This window comes from Rhizophagus irregularis, chromosome 1 (genome assembly GCF_026210795.1).
Source record: "Rhizophagus irregularis chromosome 1, complete sequence".
In the NCBI taxonomy this organism is placed as follows: Eukaryota; Fungi; Glomeromycota; class Glomeromycetes; order Glomerales; family Glomeraceae; genus Rhizophagus; species Rhizophagus irregularis.
The window spans coordinates 7717851-7737273 of record NC_089429.1 but is presented as its reverse complement, the minus strand read 5'-3'; the positions used below and the strand labels follow the sequence as shown (position 1 = coordinate 7737273).

General features: G+C 30.5%; 5 protein-coding genes across 5 annotated transcripts; 2 read left to right on the top strand and 3 right to left on the bottom strand.

Annotated features, from left to right (window-relative positions):
* Positions 1 to 2395: 2395 nt before the first annotated feature.
* OCT59_001536 (uncharacterized protein) lies at positions 2396 to 4182 on the top strand (the record flags this gene model as incomplete). The annotated part of the gene is made up of 1 exon (XM_066139651.1): positions 2396 to 4182. The coding sequence occupies one exon, from the start codon at positions 2396 to 2398 to the stop codon at positions 3953 to 3955; it is 1560 nt and encodes a 519-aa protein (XP_065989041.1). The 3' UTR covers positions 3956 to 4182.
* Positions 4183 to 7383: 3201 nt separating this feature from the next.
* Positions 7384 to 8163, bottom strand: OCT59_001535 (uncharacterized protein; the record flags this gene model as incomplete). The annotated part of the gene is made up of 5 exons (XM_066139650.1): positions 7384 to 7453; positions 7541 to 7555; positions 7643 to 7703; positions 7778 to 7786; positions 8022 to 8163. 5 exons carry the CDS (start codon positions 8161 to 8163, stop codon positions 7384 to 7386), a joined length of 297 nt encoding a protein of 98 aa, XP_065989040.1.
* Positions 8164 to 10302: 2139 nt separating this feature from the next.
* On the bottom strand, positions 10303 to 11468 carry OCT59_001534 (uncharacterized protein; the record flags this gene model as incomplete). The annotated part of the gene is made up of 4 exons (XM_066139649.1): positions 10303 to 10323; positions 10410 to 10502; positions 11257 to 11395; positions 11464 to 11468. 4 exons carry the CDS (start codon positions 11466 to 11468, stop codon positions 10303 to 10305), a joined length of 258 nt encoding a protein of 85 aa, XP_065989039.1.
* A 4682-nt stretch (positions 11469 to 16150) lies between these two features.
* On the top strand, positions 16151 to 17499 carry OCT59_001533 (uncharacterized protein). Its single transcript, XM_025330755.2, has one exon. The coding sequence runs from the start codon at positions 16250 to 16252 to the stop codon at positions 17027 to 17029; it is 780 nt and encodes a 259-aa protein (XP_025176155.1). The 5' UTR covers positions 16151 to 16249; the 3' UTR covers positions 17030 to 17499.
* Positions 17500 to 17759: 260 nt separating this feature from the next.
* Positions 17760 to 19148, bottom strand: OCT59_001532 (uncharacterized protein; the record flags this gene model as incomplete). Its single annotated transcript, XM_025326425.1, has 1 exon — positions 17760 to 19148. One exon carries the CDS (start codon positions 19146 to 19148, stop codon positions 17760 to 17762), a length of 1389 nt encoding a protein of 462 aa, XP_025176156.1.
* Between the last annotated feature and the right edge of the window lie 275 nt (positions 19149 to 19423).

Here is a 19423-nt window from a genome sequence, read left to right as displayed (position 1 = left end):
AAAGAAAAAGGAAATAATTATTAATACATCGACATTTGTAAGTCTATAAGTATATCAGTCTATATTAAGTCATAGTTGTAAGGGATACAAAGTTCACTTTAACCATATTTTATTAAAAAAAAAACAATCAATCGGCTTTGTAAGGGACACAAAGTTCATTTTTAACCATATTTATTAAAAAAAAAAATCAATCGACTTTAGGTATTTTGTAATCAGTAATTGATTCCGTTTACGTATAAATCATCGCACTCTTTGAGAATTATTGTATGCAACAACAATGAATTTATTTATATTTTTATTTATAAATTATTGATTCTACTACACGATATATGTTCAAAAATATATATATATATATATATATTTGTATTTTTAAAAGTTCTATAAAAATATTTTTATCACATGCACATGTAAAGGTTCACCGGTTAAAATTTTTTGTACATCAAGGAACTTTAATCTTGCTTATGATTAGAGTTCGCGGTTGAGCGGTTTGAGTCGGTTCGTTTCTTTCGGTTCAGTACTTTCGGTTCCGAATCGGTTCTGATAAATTTTGGTATTACCTGATTCAGCAGTTCTGGAGCGAACTGACCAAATCGTATTTTGCGATCATTATGGAACGACGGTTCATCCAATTCGAGCCGGCTCAAGTCGGTCCGTTCAATAGTATCGGGACGGACCGAACGAGTCGGTTCTTATACCTACTTGATTAGATCAATGTCACACATATTATTTTTAAATAAAAATTTGTTTATATTAAATAATCAAATCAAAAATAATAAAATATGATTACATTCCGTAACGTACAAAGAAATTTACTTGCTTTTCGTCTCCGCTTATAATTACGATTTGTTCATTTATTGTACAAAAACTTATTCAATGCGGAGGCTTTTATCTTTATTATTGAAAAATTTATATACCTCGCTGATTTCATCTATCCGTATTTAGTTACATGTGAACTAATTTTATCATAAAAAAAAACAACTCTAAGACCCGAAAAGATCAATGAAAAGGATACGTGTAATAATCACGTTAAACCACGGTGCCGATCATTTATACTCAAAATTGCGGAATGCCCGCAATCCGTCATTATAAGGAAAAAGCCACATATACAAAAGCATAGCATTTCAAAAGCCTGTATATTTGTAGTACAATTTCATTAAATTCATTTTATTGTGATTCTGGGCGTTACGGAATTTTAATTGCCCCAAAAAATAATGTTTAATTGATTGATTACACATAGCCACTTCAATCAAAGTACCAATTAACTTCATTGATCGACCAAGATTGATCAAAAATCAATCAACCATCAATTTTTGAAAATTAACTAGTAAAACTAATAAAAAAAAAAATTATATTCTCACTTTCCAGGTTAAATACAACAATTTCATTGGACAATTCAAATAAATTGAACAAAACTTTCTCATAAATAAAAAAGATCGTAGGATGGAAACTCGACAAGCAAGATTAATCTATCAAACGTCGCTTAATTTTAATCGAGGATATTTCATGATTGATTAACTGATTGATTTGATCAATGGCAGGCATTAGCGGTGAAGTTACGAGTCAGTAGATATCCATCCATGGTGGCCATGCCTCTGGTTAAGAGATTATTATTCATATTCCGAAGCTTGATTTTTCAGGAAGAGACTTTGAAAGTTGTGAATATTTTTTTTTTGGCTGTGCATTTGCGGTTCTGATCGATCATTTTTTGACTCGGTTCGGTTAAGAGCCTCAAGCGTTACTAAGCTCATTGGCTGCTGGCTTTGTTATTATAATGAAATCTAACATATACGTGGCATAACTGTTCAAATGTATCAATATTTGTGTAACATATCATAATAAAATATTCACTTCACAGCTAAAATGAATGAAATTGAACATACGCGTTATCTTTCTTTCTTTCAAATCATTTTTTGATTTAAGGACCATCCTCCCTATGAAAATTTATTCCGTGTTTTTTATTCATATCATATTCACGGAAATTATAGCCTCAAAACATGAATTATCCAAGATGCTTAGATTTTTCCGTAAATGCATCATATTCACGGAGATTTGCAGAAATTACGGATAAAATTTTTACAGGGCTTATTTCAGTTCATCTTAGTTCTCAACTTGTTTTGTTTATATATTAGGCTAGAAATTTTTATTCGGCTGTTATTTAGACTCGTTAATGAAATAAGCCATAGTGGTACCGTATCATATGCAATTGAATTTTCTTTGCATATAACAATGATTAAACTTTTAACATATATAAAAAATTTCTTGAAATTTCAAGTTTTCCTTGTTTATTCCGGTGAAACAGATGTAACATCGAAATTATAATATGTACTGGAGACTTTCTGACTTTCTTTTTTATTATTTCGTTTTTTTTTTCAAAAAAAAAAAAAAATTAATTGCAATGTCAAAACTTAATAAAGATATCCTTTTCTTGATATTCAATGAATTACAAAATAACTCAAGCGACCTCTTTTCTTGTCTAATGGTTAATAAATATTGGTGTGAAACTGTGATTCCAATTCTATGGAAGAACCCTTGGCGCTTTAATATTGATTATCATAAAAGTTCTTTATATTCTATTGTTGTTTCTTATTTGCCCGATAACATGAAAGGATTCTTGGCAAAAGAAGGAATTCATATTTCAGACAAATCACTTGCAATTGATTACTTGTCTTTCTGTAAAAGTATTAATATGAATGTTATAGACGACATAATTTCTACTGAATCATCACCAGGATATTATCGATCTCTCTTGCAAGAAGAACTTTATAATACATTGATGAAGAAATGTCCAGGAATAAAATATTTGGATATACGTAGCGACTATCAAATATTTTGTCTTCCATGTATTCTAGAATCAAAGCCTCGCCTTGAATCACTGTGTGAATTAGCGTGTAACACATCCACCGATCCTAATTACTTCTACAGATTAGCACGTATTTGTCAACGTATACAAAGAATCATCATTATTAATAAAAATGCAAAGGCTAATCATGGAATCACTATATTAATTGAAGCTCAGAAAAATTTAAAGTATTTTAAATGGATGGATCACTTTAATGAAGAATATTGTTTGGAAATATTTGAAGGTTTTAATAAAGATCCTTATACGGAATCATTTTACGCATTGAGAAAACATGCAGATACTCTTAATCATATTGAAATAAGTATTCAGCATGATCGCATTTCCAATTATTATGATATTTATGATAACCAAAATTACATATTTCTACAATATACACTCCTAGAACTTTATAAGTTAAAAACGTTGAAAGTGAGTTCTCCCGTGTTTTTAAATAGTGAGGTTTTTGAAGAAAAATTGGAAACGGTGGCTTTTCCTGACCTTGAGATTCTTGAGAAAAATGTAATTGACATATACCAAGCTACTTGCATTATTAAAAATAGCGTATGTCTTAAAGAATTATGGATCTATAAATATCGTTTTGATTGCGATAGATTTAGTGATGATTCTCTTAATTTTATTCGTACAATTCGTGAAAATTGTGAATTAATTGAATATTTGACGATTCCTGTATTTCCATTATCAGATAATCATCTTGCCGAATTTGAATTGTTACTTAAAAGATGTCAAAATTTGCGATCATTAGCTTTTAGGGACTCGCGTTGTAGAGAAAATAGAAGAAAAGAAATTGAATATGGAATAGATTTGTCAAATGTGATAATTAGAGCAGCACCATTTAGTTTAAAAGAAATTGAATTTTCTTACGATATTTGGTTTTCCTCTAAAACTTTGAGGACATTCTTTGAAATGTGGAAAGGACGACCTGCAATTTCCATTCAAACATGTGTGCATTTTTATAGAAGTAATTATTTGGTGAAACTAATCGACGAATATAAAACTAGTGGAGTAATTAAAGATTTCACTATATTAAATTCATCATATGCTTTTTATGGAGATTTACATCAGGAGCCATTTTCAGGATCCGACTTTTATATTTAGTATATAAATTTTTTCTTTAAATATTCTTTAAATTTTTTATTTAAATTTTTTAATTTTTTTTTCTTTAAAATTTTTTTTTAATTTTTTTTTCTTTAAATTTTTTCTTTAAATTTGTTTAAATTTCAACTTTAGCTATTATATAGAATTTTGTAAAACTTTACAAATTGTTTGGTTTTAATTTTATTAATAAAGTTTTTATTTTATTTTAAAAAATTAGTGAAAATTTTACTCATGATATTTTTAAAACGTATTTAGTGCATAATATTTGAATTTTATAAATGTCGGCTCACGAGCAATTTATGTCGAGAATCCCCTTTTATCGCGTCCTGACGCTATCAACATCATTCCGTCTTTAACTTTCACTCGCCAATCAATGAATGTCTATCAGGGATCTATTATTTGCGATTAAAAGTGTATCATTGTACGGAACTAGTAGGCCCAAATCATTCGCCTTCGTAGAGTCAGCGAACCATGAATAACACGAACTCCCTATAAAAAATTTTATATTTACGGAAATAACATGAAATAAAAAAAAACACGGAATAGTGACTAAATAAGAGAATTAATAAAAAAATTTAAAACTCAGTTTGAAGCGCATAATATGTTTTATTACAAAATCTTATGTTAGAGCCCAAATATCTATTACCCAATTCTCAAATCCCAATCCCACGTCAAAATAAGTATCTAATTTAATGCATAGCAGCATAGGGCAATTGTGCCCAATGATTATATGCCGCCTCAAAATCAAATGAATATACAATTTGTGGAATTTTTTAAAAATTAAGGTTGCACAATGCGCGGATTGAATCACGTGCAACTTGCGGAAATCATACACTGAATTTACTAAACCCCTTGGAACAGAGGGTTTGTTATATCCAGTGGCGACTATACCGGGCACCCACCCTGTCCTGTACCCCCTCTTGTAATGTACCCCATATAATCTCCAACGCTCTCAAATTTGTATCATTCCTAGCCTGTCTAAAGCCACTCTGGGCCAAACTTTTACTAACAGAACACTTTGATGTAATGCCATGAACCGATCAGCAAGTATATGAAGAATAAGTTTGACAATATACAAAGTCCTGCAATTAGGCTCCAAATCCCTCCCCCAATGACTGAATTTTTTCTCTATCCCTTTTTCAAAGTTCAAATTGAGCCCGACCTTTACTGTTAGTTCATTCCACTCAGTTACCTTGGCAGGATCGCATAGTGAAGCATAAATATTTATTAGCTGAAGTTCAGAACCAAACCATCCAAGTATTTCACGCATTCGCCAAAATTGTGGAGGCTTTTCCTTGCAATATGGTAATTTTTGTTTTTTTATAATTAAAAGAATTACAACGCGTGTGTAACGTGATCAGTATGTCGAAAAATTTAACTATGATTTTTGCATTGAGGTTTGGACCACTCCTCCTGCTCCAGAAACTACACATGCTGACACAACGTCTCACCAGCCGGTTTCCGTTGAGCTTACTCCTCCGGATACCTCCTCGCTAAACGCGACTATTCACGCACCCGCCACTTTAGAAGTTGCGTTTTCTTGATTCACTTAACAGAATAATTCCATCTAAAAACTAATTAGATTTCACCATCATTGGAATGGATAAGAAACTTTAACCTCAAATCATGAAAATTATTCGACTTAACAAACAGGAAATAACCCTCAAATCATGGATATTACTCGACTTAGCAAACAGGAAATAACCAGAGAGTTTGTCGGAAGGGCAATTAAAATTCCAAAATACCCATGTATTTGTTGCGTGATAGGAAAGGGTTACTCAAAATAAAGTTGATCACTACTTTGTAACGTGATCAGTATGTCGAAAATTTAACTATGATTTTTGCTTGAGGTTTAGACCACTCCTCCTGCTCCAGAAACTACACCGGTTAACACAACTTCTCACCAGCCGGTTTCCGTTGAGCTTACTCCTCCAGATACCTCCTCGCTAAACGCGACTATTCACGCACCGCCACTTTAGAAGTTGTGTTTTCTTGATTCACTAACAGAATAAAAATCTCATTTCATCGATACAAACAACAGCCAATATGGGATTTTTCATTTAGCATGGAAATTGCAATCCAGATTCAGGTACGCCAAATTCTGATGAAAAAATTAGATCTCACCATCTTTGAAATGAAGAAACTTTTAACCTCAAATCATAAAAATTATTCGACTTAGTAAACAGGAAATAACTAGAGGGTTTGTCGGAAAGGCAATTAAAATTTCAAATACCCATGTATTTGTTGCGTGATGGAAAGGGTTACTCAAAATATATCATTACTTTGTAACGTGATCAGTATGTCGAAAAATTTAACCATGATTTTTGCATTGAGGTTTGGACCACTCCTCCTGCTCCAGAAACCACACATGTTGACACAACTTCTCACCAGCCGGTTTCCGTTGAGCTTACTCCTCCGGATACCTCCTCACTAAACGCGACTATTCACGCACCCGCCACTTTAGAAGTTGTGCTTTCTTGATTCTCTCAACAGAATTAGAATCTAACAAGTGTAAAATATAAACACTCATTCCGTCGACAAAATAACAGCCAAAGTTAGATTATGTCGTGTAGCAGCAAATGACCAAAATCTGATGGAAAAATGTAATCTAGATTCAAGGATTCAAATATTGTTAATTATTTTTGACCTCATATCGACGGAAATATGATCTTTTGATCTTCCATCACCAGCGGGTAGAGCACCAGCACCAGGAGGAGCGCCATCACCATCCAGTAACTATTATAGAATCTGTTTATAATGCATTCACTGGTTGCTTCGAATTAGGCCATTTACAATTTCAGCCATAATTAACAATTGATTTTATATCTGCATCATATGTGCGTTCGATTCGTGCATTCTCTAAATAATTTTCATCTTTGGGAATGGAGATGCAACTTTAGAATCCCCGAAATACGAGAGTAGTATTGCCAATTCTCAATAATATTTGTTGTTTATAGAAGGGTTGTTCCGAACCATAAGAAAAGCCATATTCTGAGATTATACATTGAGGTATTATCTCCTAAATTAATACTAAATCTAATGAGGGAGTGATACTAATCAAAAGACGAGAAAGTTGATTTTCTTTGCGAACTGCTTGCATTGCCTTAACAATAACAATTATAGTAGTGATACTATGCATATTTTCATATATTGAATCTGTCCACATTTACCATATCATGAATTTCTCTAATGTTAAAAAGATTTCCCTATGCAACCTTGTTGACACGAAATCACAGATTATATTTGAACATCAAGACATCACATCAAGACGTAGGATTGATTTTCTCCGAAATACATTTTTCACATCTGTGAGATGATGTTTTGATCAAACCTCTATTCAGTACCTGGTCGTTGTAATGCAAAAAGAATGTATTGAATAAGGTGCTCCTACTGAATGTGAAATCGGAAGATCCATTAAAAGAAGGAAGTCATAGATCTAAATTATCTTCATTTAACGAAACTCCCAATACAGGACATTGATCGGAATGTGTAAAATATCTAAAAAAAAGCACAATACAATTAAAAATCAGAAAAGAGTAATGATAAAATGTTTTTCATTAAATAAAAATAGCTAATAAATATTACAGGATTAATTTATAACTTGAGAGCTCGTAAAGTGGTTAAGAAACTGGCACAGGAGCCCGACACGAAGGAGCCAGTCGAACAGGAGCCCAGTCGAGCAAGAACCAGTCATTCAGGAACCGACGCAGGAACCGACGCAGGAACCAGTCGAGCGCTTCCAATTTACCTTTGTGAAATATATTCATTAAAATCCCAATAAAAATAACAAAATACTAAGTTTAAGACTGCTTCAAAATTCACCTCTACAAACTGTTTTTAAAAAAGATAAAAGGAATCCATAGTAGGATTACCTAAAATATAAAAAATGAAAGAAATTCATGAAAAACGGCAAAAATAAAATATTGAAAATTCTGAATATTAACTTAAATTATTCCTACCACTCTCTCGAAGAAATAAGGAAAATGATAATACTTCAATATTCATTATCATTTGTTGTAATTAAAATTTATTCGCCTAATCAGTATTTATCTTGTTACAATCAGACCTCTATAATTTGCACTCTCCATAATTGCACCCACCATGTATACCCTCTCTAAATGCACCCTCTGATTCGGTCCCAAGCTTATATGATCTTTAACTATTTTACCTACACCCTCTCTAAATGCACTATTTTGAAAATTATGCATATGGTCCCAAGAGGTGTTGTATCTACATCGACTTATCTAACCATAAAGCTTCCATTAATTTTCAAAGCCATTCTTTAAGAACTTTTCATAATGCTAAAAAGAATGAGGTGTGATCAAAGTAATATGACAATATCTTTGGAAATTACGCAAATTGCTGAGACTCAGAAGTTAAGAACTGAGATTAAAGATATTTATGCTATTAAGGTTGTTATCGATCGAAACATAATGTTTGAAAAACTTTAACAAGAAAAAGCGGTTAAATATACAAGCCGTTGATTTGCTCTGGAAGAAAAAAATTTCGAGTCGAAAACTCGAGATTTGAGGCGACGATCGTTGTGTCAACCAATAATAAAATTGACCGGTTTAAATGATTGATTGCACGTGATCGCAATGTATCACTGCTATTTTCTGTTGCGACCAAATGGAATTGGTAAAAGTGATTGATTTCATGCATTCTCCAAAATTGTAGAGGCTTACAACGCGTTGATTCTAAGTGTATCACCTTAATAGCAATAGAAAATCTCAATTAATTTGAAATTTGATTAAATGAATAAACATCTAATATATATTTTAACTTACAATAGCGGAACACCCTTTACGTCAGTCAACCCAACCAAATTTTTTAGTCATATCACCACATTCATCAGACCTCTGCTAAAATAAATTTTTAAAAAATTAATTTCACATATTATTAAATGCTAAATGTAACTAACTATAAGGTACTTTACATTCATGGCCTTCAAAAATAAGTAAGCATCGCGATCGCGTGAAATTGCTATCACCTCCACTAGCCAATGCACCAATTTTTTTTCTTACTTTTGGTTGTATCAATGTATCACTGCTATATTCTGTTGCTTTACAGGATACTTTGTTTGATTGGACCAAATGGAATTGGTTTATTTGGTAAAGGTAAATTTATTGATAATATATTTGATTAATTGATTCCAAAATCCAAAATAAATTTGACGCCCTTGATTTTTGATTAAATTCTAATATAAAAACAAGCAGTGTACTCAATTCATCATTTCATCTATCTGGAAATCTGCAGAACATTAAAACTGCCAGACAAAATTGTCTGCTCCTAAAGTAAATATCTCGGTGCCAGGACCAATAAAAATAGGTCGATGTGTATTAACTAGCATTGATTTACCAAAGTCGTTTTTTGTGCTAGTAGAGCTTTCTATTTTATTGATGAAAATAATTAATAAAAATTCAATTAATTAGTTAAATAAATTATTTCACTGAATAATTAATGCTTACAGTACATGAAAGTTCGGGACACTACCTATAGCTTCACTTAACATGGCATGAAACTCTTCCATATCTTACACAATAATATCCTCTCCAACGCATTAAAGTAATAATAAACTCCATCTAAATAAATGAAAGCGTTTTTTTACAAAAAAAGAGATTATTCTTTAAAAACTGCTAGTATAAATATTTACATATACATATAAATGATCAACTCACCAATACGGAACATGTTCTTTCTGGAAGTTTACATCAACAATTTCGTTATATACACGTACCTAAATAAATAAAAAAACACTACTTCTGTTCCTTCTTGCAAGATTAGGGTCGAATAATTCACGATTGAAAATCAAATAGCAAATAGCAATTCAATAGTCACGTTTTTCACGTGTTAAATAATAAACAGATTGTCACTGGAGCCAATTTTCTTTTTATTGTTCGATATTATTAAAAATAAGCACGAAGAGGAATTTTTGCATGTAATGTTACTAATGTAAAGTGCACAAATGTCCCTTGTATCATTTTATCATATTTCATCATTTTAGCCTCAATTTCTATATGATTACGCATGTTAAGTTCCCAAATAGTCAGGATGAATAATTATAGCTAATTCTAATAATTCTAATCTAATCCCAACTCAAATCCTAGTCCCAATCCTAATACTTTTAATGACCCAATTCTTTCCTCTGACTTTGGGATAAATCAATCGAGTTAGGCGATTTATTGTAATTAAAAATATATCCTTTGTTAATGAAAATTATCCTGGATATTTGTCAATAAATTATTGATAATGTAGCTCGTCAGAAATAACATAGGAGATCGTGAAAGCGTATTCCTTCCATCTCTTATATGCCTTTTGATGGACAATTTGCCACCACACTCGGCATATCAAACTTCCAATAAATAGGTCTGAAAAGAACGATCCAATGCTGAAAAATTAGCATAAATTTTTTTTAACAAAAAAGAAAAAAAAAATAGCAAAAATCAATTCCTACCAATGGTTCAGCATTGCCCAAATCATCGAGTACTTTACGGGTCTTGTTAATTAATTCTTCAAATTTTAATTGGATTCTTAAATTGCCTTTCTCCTAAACCGGACGTTTACTTTCAAGTTGATCAGTTATATGCGTTGTCCTTACAATATCTCGCCAAGTTTCTATAATAATTAAGACTTGAGGTTACAAAGAATTTCGATATCTATATAATCAAGAAAGAATATATTAACATTAACTTAAACATAGTTATTATTAAAATAATCCACAAACAGAGTTACATAATCATCACTACGATCGGTAACTTACCCTTTATCCTATCTATATTAAAAAAAGATTGCGTTTTTTTTTTGATTTTTGTGTAATCTCGCCTATTTATATGATCATGTGTCGTAACTAATGATACGCTTTTCAAAGAGTACGAATATAGCTTTCATAATCTTCGCTTCTAACAGCGGAAATTTTAGTTATATGTGACTTTGAATTTCTCTCAGTTAACGGGAATCTTTAGTTTTGGGGTTTGTTATAGCCAGCTTGGAAATTATATTAGTCAAATTAATTCCTTTAATATACACAAATAGCTAAGAGCTTGCAAGTTCTTGGTCGGCTCTGTTAAGTTCTAATTATTGTCGGTTCAGGATTGGTAAAAGACCGAGCAAAATTAGATATTAATAATATTTGGTGATTCATCAATTCTATTCTCATCTACACTAGTAATATTTTAGTGGCTCATCCACAATCATACTAACTGTCGGTGGTTGGCATGTGAACAAAGAGTTTGGGAATATGTTTTATTGATATAGAACTATCATCTTTACTTAAATAGGTTTTGTTGTATTAAAGCGATCACGTTATTTAGGTTTGTCTTCAACTTTGGTGTTTTATTTTCGATTAAACCGTGTTGATTGATTGGTGTAGTAGTGGATTTTGAAGCAGAGGTTTTAGCTTCGGAGGCCTTGTGGTCACCAAGCTCGTTGTCTGAATCCTGGCTGAATTGGATTAAAAATTTTTAGTCGATATAATCATAATAATAAAATTGGATTTGTTTATAACTTACATCATTTTCTTAAAACTTCAGATTTTAAAGATTAAGTTGCTTTCTTGGCGTTATTAAAACAACCTTTTATACATGAGAGGGTGATACAGTTAGTTACGCATCCGCTAAACAACCAATTTAGATTGAACGATACAAAATTATGCACTAAATTTATTAAAAAAAAAAACAAATGCGTTATAAATCCCTTTTTTATTTATTAGACTTTTTATATTTATAATTTTAAAAATATATATACCCTCATTTAAAGGAGATTTACGGAAAACAAGTGTGAAAGGAGAGAACTACAGCCAGCTCTTAATTATATAAAGAATTTACGTTAAACAAGGCGTATTTGATTGGTTAAATGTCACGTGTTGAGAAAATTTCGTTATAAAGCGATTAGATTTGGATTGCAGATCCTCTACCTAGAACGTGACGTTGTTTACCCGAACGCCATATAAAAATAGAGCTTTTGCTCAATTCACTTCTCACTTCTATATGTTACCCAGTGTGAAGTCCATTATTTATTTAGAATACGATGAAACAAATGAAAATGTTCGAAAATAAAGTGGACTAATAATGTATATTTTATATTTTGAAGTCGTGTATTTACCAAGTGAAATTTTTCGATAAATTTATTGATATTTGTTTCTATTATCTACAGTATGTTACCTATGGATTATTATAAAGATTCTTTCATCGATATTCCTACCAGCCTAATCGCTAAATTATATTTTAAATTTATTTAAATTACTTCACAGCTTGAACTACATCTTTCATTTGGATCAGACAATACTATTGATGAAATCCAGATTTAGCAGCAAATACAATACTTTAAGAACGACTCTTTGAACATTTTAGTTCAATAGTGCCTGTTCAGAATCCTAGTAAACATGCTAAGAATACAGAGGTGTGTGTGCCCATTGCTTTTCATCTCTAAACGTTTGGCACAACATCAGAATTCTATTTTTATTTTAACTAATTAACTTTAAAAATAATGCATTGTTAATAGTATATAGAACATCAATGTTTAAAGAAATACAGTCAAGTATTTGAAAGGACTCTTATAATGGATAATTATCTAATCATTTAAACAAATTTGATTTATTATTTATCTTCTTGAACGCTTTTGGATTTTCTTATTTGTGGAAAAGACGATGATTGACTGGACAAACCAATCCAGATACTTGACTTCACCGAAATCATCAAAATGCTTTCAAAAGTTATGCAATCCTTAAAAAGTTGGTGAAGGCAAATTTTATTCCTTGTTGATGGAGTTGAGGTCAAGAGTGTTTTGTGTGTGTAATAAGGATTGTTAGGTAGTATAGTTACAAGCAAGAATTCTTCCAATTTACGATAATCTGGAGAGATTAGACAAGGATATAATTAGTTAATTTCGTCCTTTCATTCTAAGTGTCAGGTTTTTTTGAACTTCTGTTATTCCTCTGCAGATAACACGATTATTAATAAGCCCGTGAATCATGGATTGGTTGAATTATCAGAATTTCTAGTAAATCTGGTCTTAGCCATTTATTTTGACAAAATCACGAAGTTGTACAAGTACACAAATCACTTCCTTACATAAAAGATCATTCACAAAATCCTCTATTAAAAGAGGAAGACTCATCTTATTCCACAACCATTAAAAATTCAGCTAATCGCCATAAGGTCATCATTAATGATATCAAATACTTTTTAAGCGCCGAGGGTATTAAAGCTATTCACAACAGATACTCAATTACCGACAAGGAAGAAGATAAAAATGATGCCGTACGTGTCACCTACAGCAATTCATTAAACAAATACGGTCAAAGGTCTAAAGGATCATGAGGGCGTGTCTATTAGTTAACAAACTCTGGGAAAAACATGCTGGAAAAATACAAAGGATTGGAACTTATTATATGGAATTTCTTCAAAAAAGATGTAATTAATAATGAGTAATACATTTTTCCCACCAAACAGCGATATAACAATAACTAAACACATTAGAGAATCAAAAAGTTGTTCGTTCGATAAATGATAGTATGATAACCTAATTGTTCTAGATAAAAAGAATTCGCCAGAGACCGAATTATATTTTGAGTCGCATTGACTTCATTAAACTTCGATATGTTGCAGAAAATTTAGTTTTAAAACCATCGTCGCCTACGTTACAGCAGAAGGAACAGAAGGAAGAAGTATAACATAATCATGGGAGATCTTAATATTCAATCGTCAAATGGGTTAGGTTACTAAGGACCAGTATTGACACTGTTTGTATAGATACTTCAGATTAGAAAGGATAACTAATGAGAATGGCATTAGTTAAGATTAAAAACCTGAATTGGCTTCAGATACGAAATAAAGGAAATAAAGGAAATAAGGGCGCTTTTTGTAAAGAATCTAGTTGCCAAAAAGGTAACCGAGAACTTAATCGACATAAAAGAATACATGATTATATTAAGGGCTATTTAGACAAAAAATAATCAATGAAAAAGATCAATCAATGCGAAAGAAATCAATACGGAAAAAATTCACGCGAATTTTTTTTTTAACCAATACTTATTAGTATTTAAAATTAACATTCAGTATCTCATACTGGACGCTACCAAAAAAACCTGACAACATAATTGAAAAATCATCGCTAACTTCTGATTTGTATCAGATTGTCTTCGTTTAACGAAACTTCCAGGTGGCGTGGGTGGCGTGCTATCAAAGCAAATATTGTAGGAGTACTGTAGGAGCAGTTTGTAATAAAGCTTTCAATTACCTTTATTTTATCCAATCCAAGAAAACTAGATAATGTTGCTGAAGTCATTGATTTCCCCAGAAACCGGTCAGAAAATTGAGTCGATTTAACTCTTGATCATCTCTTTTTTACCTGCTTATCTGAATATATAATAGTCACCAAAGAGGCCGAATTGTCAAAGAGTGCGGAGGCACTATGAAGTATGAACTTATGTCTGGAAAGAAAGATATCTCCCCAAGCCGAACACATTCCAGGAATTCAGAACGTGATCGCAAATCAATCTTCTTGGTTAAAGACTGAAAGGAACGATTGGAACTAAATCCTGTGATGATTGTGTGTCAGCCTTTTAAATACGGTTTCACTACTTAGTTACGGAAATTATTTATTTAAAAAATGAAGAAAATATAACTTCGATGGTTTACCTTACTTAACTCACATCCGATTAGAAGATGTAAAAAAAAAAAGAAATATCGTAGAAAAGAATGTTTTTTAAGAATCGTATGAAAAAAAAACCAGGCCAAATGAAAGTTCCCAGCGATTTCTCTCTGGTACTTTCGCCACCTTAAACCAGTTTACGTTTCCAATATTTTTTCAATGTCTTCGATTATTTTTTTATCATCAATAAAAAATTATTTCATTATCGACAAAATTTTAACGATTCGTGGCACAATAGTAAAATAAACATTTGTTAGATAAATAAAAAAGCAATAAATTATTTTTTTTTATGACTTTTAAACAGTGTTGTCATTTTCATTTTTCATTGCATTAACTTTGGCGATTGACTTTATAATATTTGATCGTTTTTTTAATCCTACCAGCTACACTAAATAATAATAATAAAAAAATTTGGGGCTACTCAAGGGGTTTTTTTTGCTTATCGGAGCAGATGAATTCAACATGTCCATGTCATGTGATCAATTTTTAATGAACCAGCGATGAATGTTGGAATTTATTTAACGTTAAAAATAATATTTAAAAGAAATGGTAATGATTTACGCAGTTCACAATTACTAATTTTTTTTTTGTATAACCAATTTTAAGTTCACCAAGAAAAGCCCCTTCAAACTCCGATTGAAGAGAGAATGAATTATATTAATCTGATAGTTCTCATTGGGAAAATGCATAAAAAAGAACTCGATTGGGACTCAACGTAAAGTCGTAAAGACTTATAATTTTGGCGTAGTGCATAATTTGTAATATGCGTACTGATAGATTATCGAATAAGATTCTTTATAGTTTAACAAACTTGGATTTATTTAACATGATTCTATTTTTAGCAAAAATTTACATGGATATATCTTTTTATTATTAAAGAATTTTTACAATTGATTATTTAATATTTTAATAATAATAATATTTATTGATTATTATTATTACAAATGAATTTAATAAATTTGTAGAATGCTTTCAAAAAAAAATTTGTATCAAATTTTAATACATCCCAATTCGTTTTAAAAATACGGGATTCTTTTTTGTATAACCTTCCAAAAATATCAATCTTCAGAAATGACTTGGTTCTTTTACTTCTTTGTTAAAGTCATTTTTTTTTCCTTTCCGAAGTCCGGTAAAAAGTCAAGTTTTGTAAATTTTGTTTCACATATTTCTTATTAAAGAGTTTAAATCATGTTTCAGATCACCCGAGGTCATTATTGTTTGTTTGATAAAAAATTTTTTATAGTTGTATTGTTTTGTTTGGGTAAATCTATATAATTTGTATGAGTAATGATCAGCAGGGGCATACGTAACCAAAAAAGGTATTTAATTGTTTTTGATCAACGTGGGCGTATCAAACAAATCAAACATGGATACTTTATTAAAAATACCGAATATATTGATATAACAATAATTGTTTCCACACACACCCTCAAATTATAGGGTTCTAAAACAATAAACTAAATTTAGTTATGAAAAACTTTTACTTATGCGATGAAAAGAAAAAATCAAATATAAATACAGTATCCAAACAACCATTGAGAAGAAGCATTAAATTTTTTTTTTAAAAAAAAACATCATTTACATTAATAAAATTTTTAGAAAATTATATTCTTCGTCTTTTTTTTTTATCAATTGTAAAAAATAATGAAATCAATGATTAAAAGGAGTTCAATACATAGAAAATTTTTAGAAGTAATGAAAAAACCAATCCGCAATCTAAATATCGATATCGATAAATTATTACTGGAATGTAAAAACAATAATTCATACATGCTGTACCGAAGAAACGAATTAGTAAAGTTGAATCAAACGGAGAGCATTGAGACACAATTTAATGATTTGGTAGAAAAATTGTGGAAAAATGAAAGTGACGAAGTAAAAGAATTTTACAAAGTATTAGCGGCTGAGGGAAACCGCAGATACAAGTCAAAAAAGCAACAACCGCAACCGCCACAACAACCACTACAATCACAACCACAATTATATCACCCTCTATCATACGAAGATTATCAACTACCGCAAGGTTATCAAATACTACTACACGAAGGTTATCAACTACCATTACACGAAGATTACCAACTACCACTACTCGAAGATTACCAATTACCACTACAAGAAGATTATCAACTACCACTACAAGAAGATTACCAACTACCATTACAAGAAGATTACCAACTACCATTACAAGAAGATTACCAATTACCACTACTCGAAGATTACCAATTACCACTACAAGAAGATTACCAACTACCACTACAAGAAGATTACCAACTACCACCACACGAACTACCACTATACGAAGATTCTTACCAATCACAGCATCTACAACCACAACAACTATTGCAAACAAATGAAATTCAGCAAAACGACTATCTACAAAAAATAGAAAATGTATTGCTTTCTTACGATCTATACTTCAATTAAAAACGGAGGCTGGACGACACGTGTAATTTATAATCATATGATCTTTCTGAAAAAAATTTCTTTAAAATAATCATTTTTTTTATATTTAAATTTAAATATATATATAAACACTTTATTGCATATTTTATTTTAATTAATTGTTAAATTCGTACATTTAATTACAAGATTTGAATTTAACTTTTTTATATTCCTATTATCAACGTTATAAGTAATGTTATGTAAACATTGAAGTTTAAATAATCATAATAAATATAGAATAATCATAATAAATATAGAATAATCATAATAAATATAGAATAATCATAATAAATATAGAATAATCATAATAAATATAAGAATAATCATAATAAATATAAGAATAATCATAATAAATATAAGAATAATCATGATAAATATAGAATATAATTTTAACATATAGAATTTAACTAAAATTATCAGTATTACATTGTAATAATAAAAAATTGTTCTTGAAAAAAAAAACAGAAATCATGAGCTAACCTTTTTCACTATATTCTGTCAACGAAAGGAATAATGCATCTTTACATGTCCCCATAAATATGGAGTGTATAAAATTTGTTTTATAATTGTATTTGTTGTGTTATAAACATTTGAAAATACACAATTAACCATTTAATGCACATTTAGTATTTTATAAAATGGTCTCAAGACCAGTAAAATTTATTTACATTTTTATTATAGATATTTAATTAAATAAATTGAATCATTTTTATTACCAAAACTCTTCAATTCGAAGTCGACAGGGACTACGCAACATTACCATTGGATAAATAATATCTGGGAAATTACGCCAATTTGATACCTTCGGATACTTTATACCATCGACTGTAAAAGCATAAGTTCCTTTATTCGTATCTAGATGAACAGTAATTTTCGTGCCATCCTTAAATGATGGACAATAACTTAAATTTACGGAACCATTACAAATACCATCAGACCTTAACATAAATTTATTTTCTTGAGATTTGGATAATCCACCAAATCCAATACAAATATTATCATTAGTTTTCTCAACAATGACGTTCCATTCATAAATTCCTTCACTTTCTATTCCCCATTTAGTTGTCGCTGCTTGGAATGAATTAATATCATCCTGCGCGCGTACAACTCTTCCATTATCCTCAATTACAAGTTTTGATCCACATTTATCCCAAACATAAGCAGATTTATAACACGATGGTATTCCACGAATATAATATAAGTCTGGATTATTTGACTTAATATAACGGAGAGCATTTATAATGATATCTTCTGAAATAATTTTTAGTGGTTCAATGATCTCAACTAATATTTGTCCTTCAATTCGCCTGAAATCAATATATTTAATTAAAGGTTTCAATTCTTTAGAAATATTTTTGCAACTAATAACAAACGTTTTATTCATGTCGACTGATTCTTCTTCTATTTGCTTTAAGGTTGGTAGGCATCCTATGAGAGCTATATAGTTATTATTATTTACTTTTTCCGCCGCCAAAATAGCACCATAACGCAAGACCTCATATTCTGGCGTTGCGAATGATTTATCTTTTCCATGTATATGGAACAAAAGGTGGTGTAGGGCTGAAAAAGATAATCGACCAAATTCAATGGTATTTAATGGCGTAGTTGCTACTGCTTCAAATAATAATTTAATAAGGGCATCATCATTTTCTGCTAATGATGGAATTATTTCTGCAACTTTGGACAACAACTCAGGAGAAAAATTTTTTTGGTTTTCTTTGTTATCCTTTTCTATAAAATTCTGTACCATCTTAATAATGATACCCTGTAAATCTAGTAATTGGAAATAATCAGCGGCATAATAAGCCTCAATAATATTATTTTGATTTAAGGACTCTTCTTTAACAGAACCTGTATAAACATATTCTAATATAATTTCCATTCCAACGGAATTAATTGTTGGAAAAGAAATTTGATTTTCGTAGCTTTCCCTCATACCATTATAAAGCAAGCCGTTAAGCACATCTGATCTCGCTGCTAAAATAGCTCTACAACCATATAATTTTTTTCCATCCTCACATAAAATTTCTATATCACTATATTTAGGATTATTTATTAATGATCCAAAATCTTGTACTAACGAATATCCTCTAGTTGCCATTATTAGAGATTGATTTTCTTTATCAAATGCGTGAAAAAATGCGTGAAGCGTTTTCCGTGGGAAATACTGGCATATTTTATTTATTTGTCCGTAACACAATTACGTTAAATATAGTTATATATTAACAATTTGTAAACCTGTAAAACATTAAGCCCGTAAATCAATAACTGAGGCTTAGTCAATAAAAAAATTTTTAGTTAACAGAAGGATTTTGAATTAAATACAAATTAGGAAATTTATATTTATTCCTGAACGAATGAGTTACTTCAATATTT

Bases quoted from the DNA above. Each gene is read 5' to 3' on its own strand.
- OCT59_001533 (XM_025330755.2), top strand. From the start codon at position 16,250: ATGAAATCAATGATTAAAAGGAGTTCAATACATAGAAAATTTTTAGAA.